At 43.4% G+C, this 14,167-nt stretch overlaps 1 protein-coding gene and 1 long non-coding RNA gene across 2 annotated transcripts in view; one reads left to right on the plus strand and one right to left on the minus strand.

Moving 5' to 3' along the window:
• The window catches only part of MRPL3 (mitochondrial ribosomal protein L3), a 227,919-nt gene extending 218,194 nt beyond the window's left edge, over nucleotides 1-9,725 (minus strand). The window contains exons 1-2 of the mRNA XM_063922364.1: nucleotides 9,642-9,725; nucleotides 8,432-8,613 (exon numbers count right to left, since the gene is read on the minus strand). Coding sequence (XP_063778434.1) covers nucleotides 8,432-8,613; nucleotides 9,642-9,721 — 262 coding nt within the window. The 5' untranslated portion in view covers nucleotides 9,722-9,725. The remainder of the gene's footprint in view (nucleotides 1-8,431; nucleotides 8,614-9,641) is intronic.
• A 162-nt stretch (nucleotides 9,726-9,887) lies between these two features.
• LOC134927626 (uncharacterized) overlaps nucleotides 9,888-14,167 on the plus strand; it is a 78,347-nt gene continuing 74,067 nt past the window's right edge. The window contains exon 1 of the long non-coding RNA XR_010177688.1: nucleotides 9,888-9,973. This is a non-coding gene — a long non-coding RNA (uncharacterized LOC134927626). The remainder of the gene's footprint in view (nucleotides 9,974-14,167) is intronic.

The raw sequence follows: 14,167 nt of genomic DNA on the forward strand, positions 1-14,167 counted from the left end.
CCCTCACAAGATTATACTGGCCACAAGTGTAAAACACATCAGAAATGTCTTCAACAGTCCACACAAAGCCTTAGATGACAGTGAGCACTGCGGGGCTAATAGCCCTGAGCCAGTTTTGTCAGCGGCGGGCACAACAGCTTCGGGCCCATGTCCGCCGCGTGACATGCCACCAAACTTCACCGGGGACCCGCTAACCGGGGGCCCCGGTGTAACACTCACCGCACCTGGTCTTCGGCATCTGTTAGAGGGTGGCGGCTAGCTGCTGGCGTGAGCACACATACTGACGATGAGTGATCAGCACCTCAGGAGCTCAGTGTCCTGTCAGCTGAGATTTCGAACCATTAACCCTCAGGAGGTTGGTGCAGTCCCCACTCTAAAGGCCCATACACATTAGACGATGTCGCTCTGTGAGCGACATCGTCTAACGTCTCCCCCTCCCGGGCTGGCCGGTCGGCGGCCGCCTGTACGCACTGAGCGATATGACCGCTCATATCGCTCAGTGACGTCACGCCCCCGCCATCCCTGCATGAAGGTCGTGGACGACAGTCCACATCCTTCATACATGCCCTACCGACAGCGACGATCGTTGCCGACCCGCGCATCGGTCGTCGCTGGCGGCATACACACTTAACGATAAAATGAGCGCCGTCGCTCATTTTATCGTTAAGTGTGTATGGACCTTAAGTCCCACAAAGCAAGTAGTCTGTCTGACAACCAGAGCTACCTGAAAATAAAAACTAAATTAAATTTAAAGGAAAAAAAATCTCTGGAGCTCCAGAGAAATGCACCTGGCTTCTTGGGCACATTTTTATAAACTGAGTCTAGTAGGAGGGGCATAGAAGAGAGGAGCCAGAACACACATACACACACTAAAAGTTTTAAAGTGCCAGGCTCCAGTGGACCCGATCTATACCCCACGGTACTAAAGTACAAGACCCCAGTATCCACTAGGACGTAAGAGAAACACAATTAACTGAAACACTGGTATAAATGCGATATAAACAAAGCTGTACACTGTACATTCTATTGAAAGTATAGATTTGTGTGTGTGTGAAAAAAGCAATGACGACATTCAAAAAAAATTATGGTGAATTCAGAAGAGTCCATGTACAAAGTTCCATACACTCCAAACACACAGGAAAAGTGGAGCAGCAGCAAGTGAACATACTTTGTATTGCATCTACGTAGCAAATGATTGTCCGCTATTTAGGTCTCCAGAGAAGTTCAGGGAACAACTGTTTTGCTACGGATATCAAAAAAAAGAGTTTGAAAAAAAATCAGGAAGGTTGTCTGATAAAGGGTCACCACATCTTGAGGAGTCTCAGAGAAAAATGTAATTAATCATCAATTAAAATCCTATTCAAAATCAAGGTCAATATAAGTATATTATGTGAGGGTGTTTTATTGAAGGCTATACCATCTCATGAAATCAGTAATGTTCTATACCTTAAAATCCCGGTAGCCATCTTTTTTATGGGCAAAATTTAGCCCATAGTTGTTAAGAATATGCCTGCTCCAACCAGTTTTAAATCATAAGTATGTCCGATTGTACAATACTGGACATGCTATATAGAAAATGGTTAGGATTTGTGTGTGGTATGTGACTACATTCAACGGGTCCCTATGGAAACGAGATACGCCGCAGTATGGGGAACTCTAGACATGTGACTCCGCACTGTTGTTTATCAGGAAGGGTTTCCATGGTGATGTAGACGTGTGACGCACGCTAGATTGGAGGAAGTAACGTGTGTCACATGACCGTGATTCTGGGAGTTCCTGTTGGTTACCATGACGGCGCGATATGCCGCAGGGCGGCGGGCGGATGACATGTGACCTTGTGTCATCATTAATCCGGATATGTTACCATAGTGATTAGACGCAAGAGTATAGTTGTAACGGAGTTTAAACACCAAGTTGGCGCCAATTATGTAAATTAACCCTTAAACGGATTACTTTACATTGGTACATACAAATGTCTGTCAAGCTATGTTTCCATTCATTGGATAATTGGTCAGAAATACACCAGTTCCCTGCTATTTAAGGGAGGTCAGTTTAGGAACTGTTTCATTCAGCTGACCTTATGCGAGAGGCTGCACGCCAGTGGTATGTTCTAATTTGTGTTTTTCATAGGAATTTTTTTATAGGAATTTTATGTATATGGGAAAATTTCTTATTGATGTTTTTTTTATTATAGTTAAATACACTGTCTAATCTTGATAAAGACGCCGCCGAGCGTCGAAACGCGTTGATACAGTGTTACATTTATGTTTTTAAACCAGCATATCCATTGAGGGGAGCATGTGACATTGTTATATCCGGATTTTACTTTGTCAGCTGAAGTCCATCTCTGTTTCCCAAATTTGGTATGACTGGTCGTCTGTTTGTATTATTTTAAAATAAAAGGGGTTTGGTTTGCCCTAATTGGCTTCCCTTTTTAACTCCACATATGTTCACATGAGCAATATTCATCTGCATCATATGGTTTAAGAAGAAAAATCCCAATATCTTCATTAAAGAAAACTTGACGTGTTTTCTACCATATTCATAAAAGTAAGCATACATGTAAGAATTCGTTGCCAAGTCCTCGTCGTATCACTTTGGTGACCCCATAAGAAGGTGGACGTTTGAACTCTCCTGGGATTTTTCCATCACTTCATTTCTTCCCCTACACAGTGGAAAGAACTTTTTTGCATATGCAGTATTACACTATGTCATGTTTAATTTTTTGTTTCATGTAAACCCCGATATCGGTGTGAGGACAACTCAAGTGAAGGGACATTTGGAGCGCAAAGAGTGAGATCGTACCTTTTTCTTTGTTATATAATCATCAGTGCTACCTGTTACCTAGAGGTTCAGAGGAGAATATGTTTGTTCATCAGAGCACACGGTCTGCAGTTAATATAGCAGGGGGATATTGTATTAATTACCAGTAAACGAATACCTGGCTAGCATGCTCATTTTCTATAGTACAATTTTTGTTAATTGAGCGAAAAAGACTACCTTATTTAATTTTGTGTCTGGGTTTTTTGATTGATAGTGAAGTCAGATGAGTTTATTCAAGCATATTAGTAAAAGTGGCACGGCCTGATCAAAAGTTTACATACCTTGGAGATTTTGGCCTGATAACATGCACACAAGTTGACACAAACGGGTTTGAATGGCTACTAAAGATAACCATCCTCACCTTGGTGTGTGTGTGTGTGTGTGTGTGTGTGTGTGTGTGTGTGTGTGTGTGTGTGTGTGTGTGTGTGTGTGTGTGTGTGTGTGTGTGTGTGTGTGTGTGTGTGTGTATATAAGGTCAGTGAGTTTCTGGACTCCTGAAAGACCCTTGCATCTTTCATCCATAGCTGCACTGACGTGTCTGGATTCTGAGTCATGGGGAAAGCAAAGGAATTGTCAAAGGATCTGCAGGAAAAGGTAATGGAACTGTATAAAACAGGAAAGGGATATAAAAAGATATCCAAGCAATTGAGAATGCCAATCAGCAGTGTTCAAACTCTAATTAAGAAGTGGAAAATGAGGGATTCTGTGGAAACCAAATCACGGTCAGGTAGACCAACAAAAATTTCAGCCACAACTGCCTGGAAAATTGTTCGGGATGCAAAGAAAAATCCACAAAACTTCAGCTGAAATACAGGACTCTCTGAAAAAAAGTGGTGTGGTTGTTTCAAGATGCACAATAAGGAGGCATTTGAAGAAAAATGGGCTGCATGGTTGAGTCGCCAGAAGAAAGTCATTACTACGCAAATGCCACAAAGCATCCCGCTTACAATACTCCAAACAGCACAGAGACAAGCCTCAAAACTTCTGGAACAAAGTCATTTGGAGTGATGAGACCAAAATGTAACTTTTTAGCCACAACCATAAACGTTACATTTGGAGAGGAGTCAACAAGGCCTATGATTACACCATTCCTACTGTGAAACATGGAGTAGGATCGCTGATGTTTTGGGGATGTGTGAGCTACAAAGGCACTTGAAACTTGGTCAAAATTGATGGCAAGATGAATGCAGCATGTTATCAGAAAATACTGGAGGAAAATTTGCACTCATCAGCCCTGATGCTGCGCATGGGACGTACTTGGACGTTCCAACATGACAATGATCCAAAACACAAGGCCAAGTCGACCTGTCATTGGCTACAGCAGAATAAAGAGAAGGTTCTGGAGTGGCCATCTCAGTCTCCTGACCTCAATATCATTGAGCCACTCTGAGGAGATCTCAAACGTGCAGTTCATGCAAGACAGCCCAAGAATTTACAGAAACTGGAGGCTTTTTGCCAAGAAGAATGGGCAGCTTTACCATCTGAGAAAATAAAGAGCCTCATCCACAACTACCACAAAAGACTTCAAGCTGTCACTGATGTTAAAGGGGCAATACACGGTATTAGGAACTGGGGTATGTAAACTTTTGATCAGGGCCATTTGGGTACTGTAGTTTCTGTTGTCATTATGATTTATAAAGAGTAAACACAGTTGTTTGACAATAAATGGCTTCACCCAACCACTAACCACGAGTGAAAGAAAAGTTTGTGAGTTATCATTCATATTCTCTGACAAATGGCCAGAAAATCACAAATTCTGCAAGGGTATGTAAACTTATGAGCACAACTGTCCAAGTAACACACTTTTTTTCTTATGGGGTTAACGTTCAGCACACATATAGTTACATCTCAGGGTTAAGTGACAGTTCCTGTCCCATTGTGTTAAATAGCATGCAGCTGCTGATGTGCAGCATGCAGCTATCATCAGATGCTAAACAGCAGAGTGGTGAGTGGACTGGCCGGTGTGGACCCCAATGGTAGGAATATCTTATCTAGTTTTGATTCTTTTATATATCTTGTTTGTGTTATAATTGCAGACCTTGCTGCTGAAAACCATATGGCCTTTGCGGATTGATCTGTAGCTGCCTAGTGTTACTTTTTAATTATCCAGGTATGACTTCTATATGGTACATTGGGTCCTATCACACACTGGTGAGGGTCAGTGTCTGAATAAGCTTTCCAATTTTCTTTTATAGTAGTCCTGTGTTCCAGGAGCTACCATTTGATTCATTGTGTCTAATATTGACCCAGGTAAATTTGTGAAGTTTACTCTAGAGTGAGATGCTATGCTTGTCCTGTGGGAGTAGATTTGGAGTATGCGAATCCTTATCCTTGTTTCCATATAGAGTATGATTCTATTAATTAATTAATTAACTTGATGTCACTATTTTCTGCTATAAGGGCCTGGGAGGCACTGGTGGTGGTGGTGTGGGTAAGATCTGATACCTATAGTCTGATTTTATACATATTGTATTTATCTTTTTGATCAGGTAGATGCTCTGAATTGCCAGTCTTGATAAAGGTCCTATAATAGGACCGAAACGTCGAATGTTAAAGGCAACGTTATTGAACCTGATTAATTTCTGCAAGAGTGCACCCACCACACGGGTGGTAAATGCTATATATATTAGTATGGAATGCCGGATGGTGTCCGGCACTCCAATGCAGCTATGGTCAACCAGTCTGGGTGCCCTTCCAAAGAATAATGTAAAGTGGGGTGTGACGGGCGGCACTCCAGCATGTAGACAAATCAAACAGAAAACCAGAGTAATAGTCAACGTTTCGGAGCTGTGCTCCTTTATCAAGTCTTGACAAAGGAGCACAGCTCCGAAATGTTGACTATTACTCTGGTTTTCTGTTTGATTTATCTACATGCTGGAGTGCCGCCCGTCACACCCCACTTTATATTATATTATATATATATATATATATATATATATATATATATATATATATATATATATATATATATATATATATATAATATAATTTTTTTTTACATAATCCGAATGAGACCATAGAGAAAAGTGATTTTTCATCACATTACCTGCTTTCATACAAACTTAAGTTCGTTGTAAGCAGGGGCTTATTAAGATGGTGTGTGGCATCCGGGGGTCAGCATTAGGCTTCATTCTCCTTCTAAGTCTGCCCCCAGACTCCTGTAAAATTACCCAATGAGAGTCTGGGGACGTATTTAAAAGGAGAGTGAATCCTAATGCTGCCAAGTCCTGAGTGCCGTACGGTGTCTAAAGTGACGAGAGATCGTGGGGCAATATTCAAATGCCCCCACTTATCACACTGATCACGCCCATTACACTCTGGTTTTGGAGCGCAAAGCCCATAAACCAGACTAAAGTAATGGGCGCGAACGTGAAAAGACCCGTTTGGGTGCCCAAACGGGTCTCTTTACACGCATTTCAGCTCGCTACCCCTGTGGGTAGTGAGCTGAAGTGAACTTGTCGCGCCTGTCTGCAGCAACATTAGAATAGTGCCGCCAGGCACGATGGGGAGGAAAGCGAGCGGAGATATGAATTTCGCCCTATATTTGCCATCATGTACCATATATTTTATACTGGTGTCTCATTGCTATCTACATAAATAATCAACATGTCAAAAACAGATATGATCATCCTCTCCACCACACCAGTCTAAATCGCTATCCTACCGTATCCTCCGAAATCCAAATGAAATTACTCAATCTCCCCTACAGAGCTCTTTATGCATCTACTACATGACAGTGGGGGTTATTCAGAGTTGTCAGCAACCAAAAAAAAGCACACTAATGGGCAGAATCATGTTGCACTGCAAGAGGGGCAGATGTAACATGTGCAGAGAGAGTTAGATTTGGGTGGGGAGTGTTCAAACTGAAATCTAAATTGCAGAGTAAAAATTAAGCAGCCAGTATTTACCCTGCTCAGAAACAATATAACCCACCAAAATCGAACTCTCTCTGTACATGTTACATCTGCCCCACCTGCAGTGCAACATGGTTTTGCCCAATTTCTTACCCTGAAGCATGACGAGCGAAGCTAGCCCGCGAGGGAACTCGCTGCACTTGCAGCTGGGATTCAGGCTGGTGGGATGCATCCCGTCTACCAGCATTATGTATGTATTCTTTGTAACCAAGCATAGCAGAACCAACATCAAAGGTCTACAGATCCAATTCTAATACAACAATGTTTCATGCACATAAAAATCTTTCAACTGGAAATCATGGCAGACTAGATACAAGTTTTTGACAGTGCATATATAGTTCTTGTACAAAAGAGCCTAGCTCTATTGTACAATGTAAACAGCCCTGAAATTAGTTGGTCACGCCTTCAATTATGGGGTCATGAAATACTAAATCTACCCCCCAAAAAATGGACATTGGACCAATCAGCCTCTACATAATTTTCTCAGTTTGCAGTAAGAATCAGTGTAACCTTTTACAATAAGAATTTCTTTAATTAAAACCATTTCAAGGTGTAATGCTGTTGCAAAGTTAGCGTTCACAGGTAATCCATTACACCCGCCTACATTAATGTCAGAGTGGTACTTTAAGGGCTTGAAACACTCATGTGCTTCTCCTGTTCTTGTATCTTTCCTCTCCATTAGACAGAGCCATATACAGATGTGTCTTTCCTCATCTAAACTAAAAACAAATAGCCACTGTCCTGTGGGAGGCTATAAAATATATAAAGCTATACAACAAGAAGAGCTCATTTGAAACAAAGAAGTTCCTAATGCATATTTATGCAGTTTCAAAAGCTTATGAGAATTTAAAAACAAATGTATAAGTCATAGGTTTAATGGTTATTTTATGGGTGGGCTACACTATAACGGGATTAGTATGAGATCCTGGCGCGGATCTAGATGTGGGAGAAGCCGACAGGGGTGAGTAAGGGGTGTTCTCCCCTCTCTGTAACCACCTAACCCAAACTACCCACAGCCTAACCTCCTGCCGGAGGTGCCTAAACCTAACCCCGTGTCCCTGCTGCCTAAACCTAACCCTCGGAGGGGGGTGCCTAACCCTAACCCCCAGCCCCGCCCCGCTGCCTGACCCTAACACCCCCTTCCCCCCGCAGCCTAAACCTAACCCTTCCCGGTGGCTTACCTGTCGTGCACCGCGGTCAGTCCTCGTTCGGTGATCCTGGCTGTTGGTATTCCGCCGCCGGGATGGTGCACCCATTCTGAATGCCGGTGTCGGCATTCAGAATAGGGTCGGTATTCAGACTGCCGGGATACTAACAGTCAGGATCCTGACTGCTTCCCCTTGAAACAGTGCTGTACAGCAGTTGTTCTTAACAGGTCATGTTTAAGGAATTTCTGTCTGTAGATTAAATCACCTGTGCATGATTAAAGAAATCCACAAAACGTGGACTGTTGGTACTTGAGGAATGGAGTTGAGAACGGTAAGCTGTTACAGCCATGGTGAAATGACTACCCTCTCATCTCCTCATGGTTAAACTATCAGCAGATCTAGTATGATCCAATAATAAGCCTGAGATTAAACACGTATCTAGGGATGCCGTAAAGTCACAAGGCAAATAACTGTAATGCACAGTTACAGATTACTATCACAGCTAACATTTCATTTGAATATCTGAAGTACTTCCAATAAACGCACCTGGTTCCCAAGGTTTAATAGGCCATGGCTCATCTTTCAGTGGGCAGAGCTTGCTTGCAGTCATAGCTTTGTACTCCTCTGTAGCCAACTCTTTTAGGTATTGTTGATTTTCTTGAGAGAGATGTTCATACCACCAAGTGCTAGTCTGCTTGCCTCTCACAAACAGCACACTTGACATACGACTGGAAGAATGTAGGACAAAAAACAGTGTTACTTCAGTTACGCTTCCAAATGTAAACAATTGTAGCAAACATATGGAACTAATCGGGTCTGGGACTCCAGGTCGACACACCTTAGGTCGACACCAATTGGTCGACACACCTTAGGTCGACAGGAACAAGGTCGACATGAGGTTTTTTTATGGGTTTTTTGGTGTCGTTTTCTTCGTAGAGTGACCGGGAACCCCAATTAGTGCACCGCGTCCCCTCGCTTCGCTCGCCATGCTTCGGGCATGGTGCCTTCGCTTCGCTCGGCACAGATTACCGTTCCAATCGTAGTCCACATGGATCGTTAAGTATGAAAAAGTTCCAAAAAAGAAAAAAAAATTGTGAAAAACTCATGTCGACCTTGTTCCTGTCGACCTTTTGTCCATGTCGACCTAAGGCGTGTCGACCTTTTTGTTGTCTACCTGGAGTCCGGATACCGAGCTAATCTAAGATAAAGTGGACCAACTGAATTGTCACAATATTGTGACCGGAAATATGCTTGGTATTACTCTAAATTACATTGCAAGACTATCCAACCTTCCAAAGTGCATTTATTTTGTTACATATTTCCAGGCTCTAATCCTACCATAAGCCCATTACAACAATATCCTGGTTTAAATATGATGTTCAGTATTTCCACTTCTACACATCATTAGATGTATGCATTCTTGCTGCACTGCATTCTACTGTAACACAAACTAGGTTTCTAGCTAAAACCAGCCCACTATAACAGGAACTAATTAACCAGTTGTCAGCTGGCAACTAGAAACATCAGACTGATCACCTAATCACATTTACATGTAAAATAACATATCTGTTGTTATACTTTGGGGAAACTAGCTGGTTACATGCCTGCCAAATACTATGCCAGGATATGTCTACTGCATATTTCACTCTAGAGCAGCCCATAGACAGGTTATAGATTACCTAGACAGTAGTTATGCTACAGTATGTGAGCCATGTACAGTACAGTACCCTGGAGTACTGTGCTGCATATCCCTTACCTGCCAGCCAGCAGGGAGCAGCAACCGCCCAGCAGCCCGCACCGGGCAGACAGCAGCCTCCAGCCCAGCCCCGCAGCCATGGTACCCCAAGACACAATCACTAAGTCCCGCTAACTGGTCTCCACGGTGACAGCAGAGAATCTCGCCCTCTGCACAGCATGGGAATGTCACTTGCCGCTTCCTGTCCGCACCACTCTGCCTCCGCTAGGAAACTACTCAATAGGAAGAAAGGTTCCCACATACTATGCTCTGCTGTCTAGTCTCTGATCATAGTGCGGCTAATGTCCCCTGCATTACTCGTTGTGCTGACATGTAACGTCTCATCACTCAGGGTAATATATAATTAGATTTGTATGTCAGCATCGGACTGACTGACCGGTGAACCACTTCTGATCCATCTATGCCGGCAGAGCTGGATTAAGGCATAGGGGGGCCCGGGGTACTTAAGACAGGGGGGGCCATAAGGTCTAAAAAAAAAAAAATGTGTGTATATATATATATATATATATATATATATATATATATATTCTTCGTGTATCATTTGAACTAGGGGAGTATCTGGTAGTTGGATAAATTATCTATTTCATATATATATATATATATATATATATATATAATTCATGGAAGGCGGCACTCAGGAGACTTTTAGGAATGTAGATAAACGTGCTTTAATATATTAAAGCACGTTTATCTACATTCCTAAAAGTCTCCTGAGTGCCGCCTTCCATGAATTATACATAGAGCCATCTTGCTCAAGGAGGGCACCTGGAGCATATTCCCAGCGGGAACGAGGAGTGCCAGACCCAACAGAGCGGTATATATATATATATAAAACAATGTGCGGACCGGCACTCCTCCTAATAGACTTAGTTGCTCTGGTGCCTCCAGAACACGTGTAATATAAATGAGCAAAAAAACTGCGGCACTCAGAGGCTTGATGCAAAAGTAGTGTATTAAAAATAACACTCGAACTCCAACGTTTCGGGGTTGGCACACCCCTTTGTCAAGGATAAGCAGCAATGAATTAAGAAGGGAAGACCTTACCTATATACCCAGAAGAAGCCCGCCGTGTGAAAGACGCCGCCCCGGGTTCCGTTCACGGAGCTCAGGTCCGGCGCGCACCATGTGCGTCATTGATGATAGGACGTCGGGTTGTCAAGGTAACCATGACGCCTGACCGTCCTGTCAGCTGACGAGAAAGAAGCAAAACAAACTACTACCTGTACCACTCGTGTGAGAAGACTTAAGGATTAAGAGGAAGAAAACATATGAAAAGGCCACACTGGAGAATTCTGCCCGTCAGTGATAATTCTAATGACGCTGTCTATGAGAATGCGGCAGCTCGCCGCGGATTGTGTTAAATGTGGGGACCCTGGCACCATTATGTCAGACCCCTGGGTTAATGCCATGATACTAATAAAAGACATCGGCCTGCAATAATGATGTGTGTTAGCACTGATGGTAAACGTATCTGCCGTGTCATAAACAATACACGGCTGTGCTGTTTTAAGTGAATAGTGAATTAATCCGTTGGGGGAATTAATGTCAGGTGATGAAACTCCATGACACTATTAAGTGCCGGAGGAGTGTTATATGATAATGACGTAATGTGGGTAAAACTGGAATTTCTAAAGTACTAAGTCTCCTCAGTAATAATTAAATACCAGACGACAAGGCTGGAAAAAAGTGGTATAACTGTGAAGTTAAATTTCAAAAGGTGACAGTGTGACTGTGTGTAAACTGTGTTTAGAGCAGGTGACGGATGTTGATGCTGAAGCGCCCTGACGGCAGAAGATTCCAGTGTAGGGGGTGTCAAAAAGATGATAGATGCAAGATAAGAGGAATAAGATGAAAGAACTTTGAATTTAAAGAGATATTAAACATTTTCTTTGGGAAAAGTCTTTGGACGCCAATATGGCGAAGGAGCAGCTGGTACACAATCGGGCCACCTTTATAGGAAAACATTCCACGGCATAATTTCATTAAGACCGTGGGTGTTAATGGTGTTCAACCGAAAGATCCATTTGGCTTCTAACTTCAACAGGAGTCCGTCCCTGTCTCCTCCTCTGCGATTTTTGGGGATGTGATCAATTACCATCTGTCGTAGATCACTTAATGAATGGCCTTTCTCCAAAAAGTGCTTCGCTACCGGCTGGTCAGAGCCCTTCCCACTGGTCGCTTGTTTAATGGCCGACCGGTGGAGGGCCATCCTCTCTCTGAGTGACCGAACAGACTTGCCTACATAAAGTAACTTACAAGGACAGCTGATTATGTATACTATATGTGTCGATGTACACGTCAGTACATGGTAGATCTTGTACGTGCGGTCCAAATGAGGATGTTTAAAGGATACGCCTGTAATCATGTGTGAGCACGTGGTGCACTTGGGGCACTTATAGCAACCCGGTGGTCGTTTAAGGAAGCCGCCGGTTTCTCTCATCTCTGGATGGAAGTCCGTGATGTCAGCATGGACCACTTGGTCCCTGATGCTCTTGCCTCGGGTGAAACACATAAGAGGGCGCTTATGGGCTAATCCTTGGAGGCTTTCGTCGGTAGAAATTACCGGCCAGAGGGCTCTCACTGCCCTTGGTAAAACCGTACTGACCGTATTATGTCGACTAACAAACGGAATTAATGCCTCCTCTGTTCTATTCCGACTCAACAAAAGATGCCTCCTAGGCATCATCAAGACTTCTTTCTTCTGTTGCATTAACTGGTTCAGATTGTATCCTCTGATGACAAATTTCTGGATCATGTCATCCAGTGCCGCTTCTACCGTTGATCGGTCACTGATGATTCTGCTAGCTCTAATCATCTGGGACCTAGGTAACCCTTTTTTGAGGGATTTGGGGTGGTGACTATTGGATCTCAGGAACGTGTTTTTGTCGGTCGGTTTGGTGTATAAACCCGTGACGATGCCATTGTCCTTTAGGGTAACTTTGACGTCCAGATAATTGACCGAATTGTTGCTGATTTGAAATGTGTATTTAATGGGTGAATTTCTGGCGTTAATGGCATTCATGGTGTCCTGAAATTGACGTTCAGTCCCTGTCCAAATCAGAAAGAGGTCATCTATGAACCTAGTGTACATAAGAATGTTGGCAGCTGTTTCTGGGACATTGAAGAAGATCTCTTCTTCTTCTTGGAACATGAAAATGTTCGCTACCGATGGGGAGACGTTGCTCCCCATGGCGCACCCGGTTTTTTGGCGATAAAATTGGCCATTGAATAGGAAATAATTCCTGAGGAGGGTCAATTCCAATAATCGCATAAATAGATCTAGGTCGATGGTCTCCATTTTCTCTCTACTCAGGAACCCTTTTATCGCTAGTAGTCCTTCCCTGTGCGGGATGCTAGTGTATAAACTACATACATCCACCACACAGAGGAGGGATCCTGGTGGAATGTGCTCTACCATCCCCAACCTGTTGAGAAAATGGGTGGTATCTTTAATGTACCTGTGATGTTTAGATACCATCGGTTGGAGTATGGCGTCCAAAAACATCGATATGGGCTGGAATATGGAGTTTCTGGCCGATATTATGGGCCGGCCTGGGGGAAACTCCTGATTTTTATGGACCTTGGGGACCGTGAAGAACACCGGGACTACCGGATGACTCTGTTTTAACGACATGCTCAATTTTGAGGAAATCGTGCCCTTGGCTTGGGCCTCGTTCAAGAGTTCGTCTACTTCCATTTTGTATCCCGCAGTTGGATCTGCCGTTAATATTTCATACGTCGCTTTGTCCGACAATTGATTGTAGATGTCCTGTTTGTAGTATGTCAGATCTAAGACCACAACCCCACCCCCCTTATCGGCGGGGCGAATGACCACATCCTCATAGCGGCTAAGATTTTTCAACGCTATTTTCTCTGATCTAGACAGATTATGATTGGAGCGTGGATCTGCTAGGTGGAATTTCATGACTGATTGATCCAACAGTCTGTTGAATGTAGTGATCGAAGAATTAGAGGAGTGGGGATCAAAGGACGACTTGTGTCTTTCACTGATGAATCGTTGTTGTATGGGATCTATGGTGTTGGTGACAGAGGTAATTGGTTGATGTTGAAAAAATTCACCTAACCTCAGTTTGCGGGTGAACTTATGTAATTCGATTTTCCAAGTGAGTTCGTCAAAGCAAGTGGTGGGTACGAAAGATATGCCTTTTTCAAGGACCTTGACTTCATCATTTGTGAGTGTCCGGTGTGATAAATTAAAGACTAACGATTCCGTGTGGCACCTTGACCTTTGGATCCTGACGTTTTGTTTGGATCTGCGGGTGGGCGGCCGCGCCGACCTTTTGGTGTTTCTGGTTCTATGCCCTTCTTTGGGCGTGCTCCTAAAGGGATGCTGCCAGAAGAAGATGGGCCATCCGTGTCTAATGTGGTAACGTCGTTGTCACTATTTGAAGTGGCAGAGGTACCTCGTTGGAGTTCACGTCTCCTACGCCAACCTTGTTTGGTCCTGGGGTGCTGAATCTTCTGGTCACCTGACGGGCCCCCCATAAGCCACCTATACACTCTGT

Source organism: Pseudophryne corroboree, chromosome 5, assembly GCF_028390025.1.
Source record: "Pseudophryne corroboree isolate aPseCor3 chromosome 5, aPseCor3.hap2, whole genome shotgun sequence".
NCBI classification, from domain to species: domain Eukaryota; kingdom Metazoa; phylum Chordata; class Amphibia; order Anura; family Myobatrachidae; genus Pseudophryne; species Pseudophryne corroboree.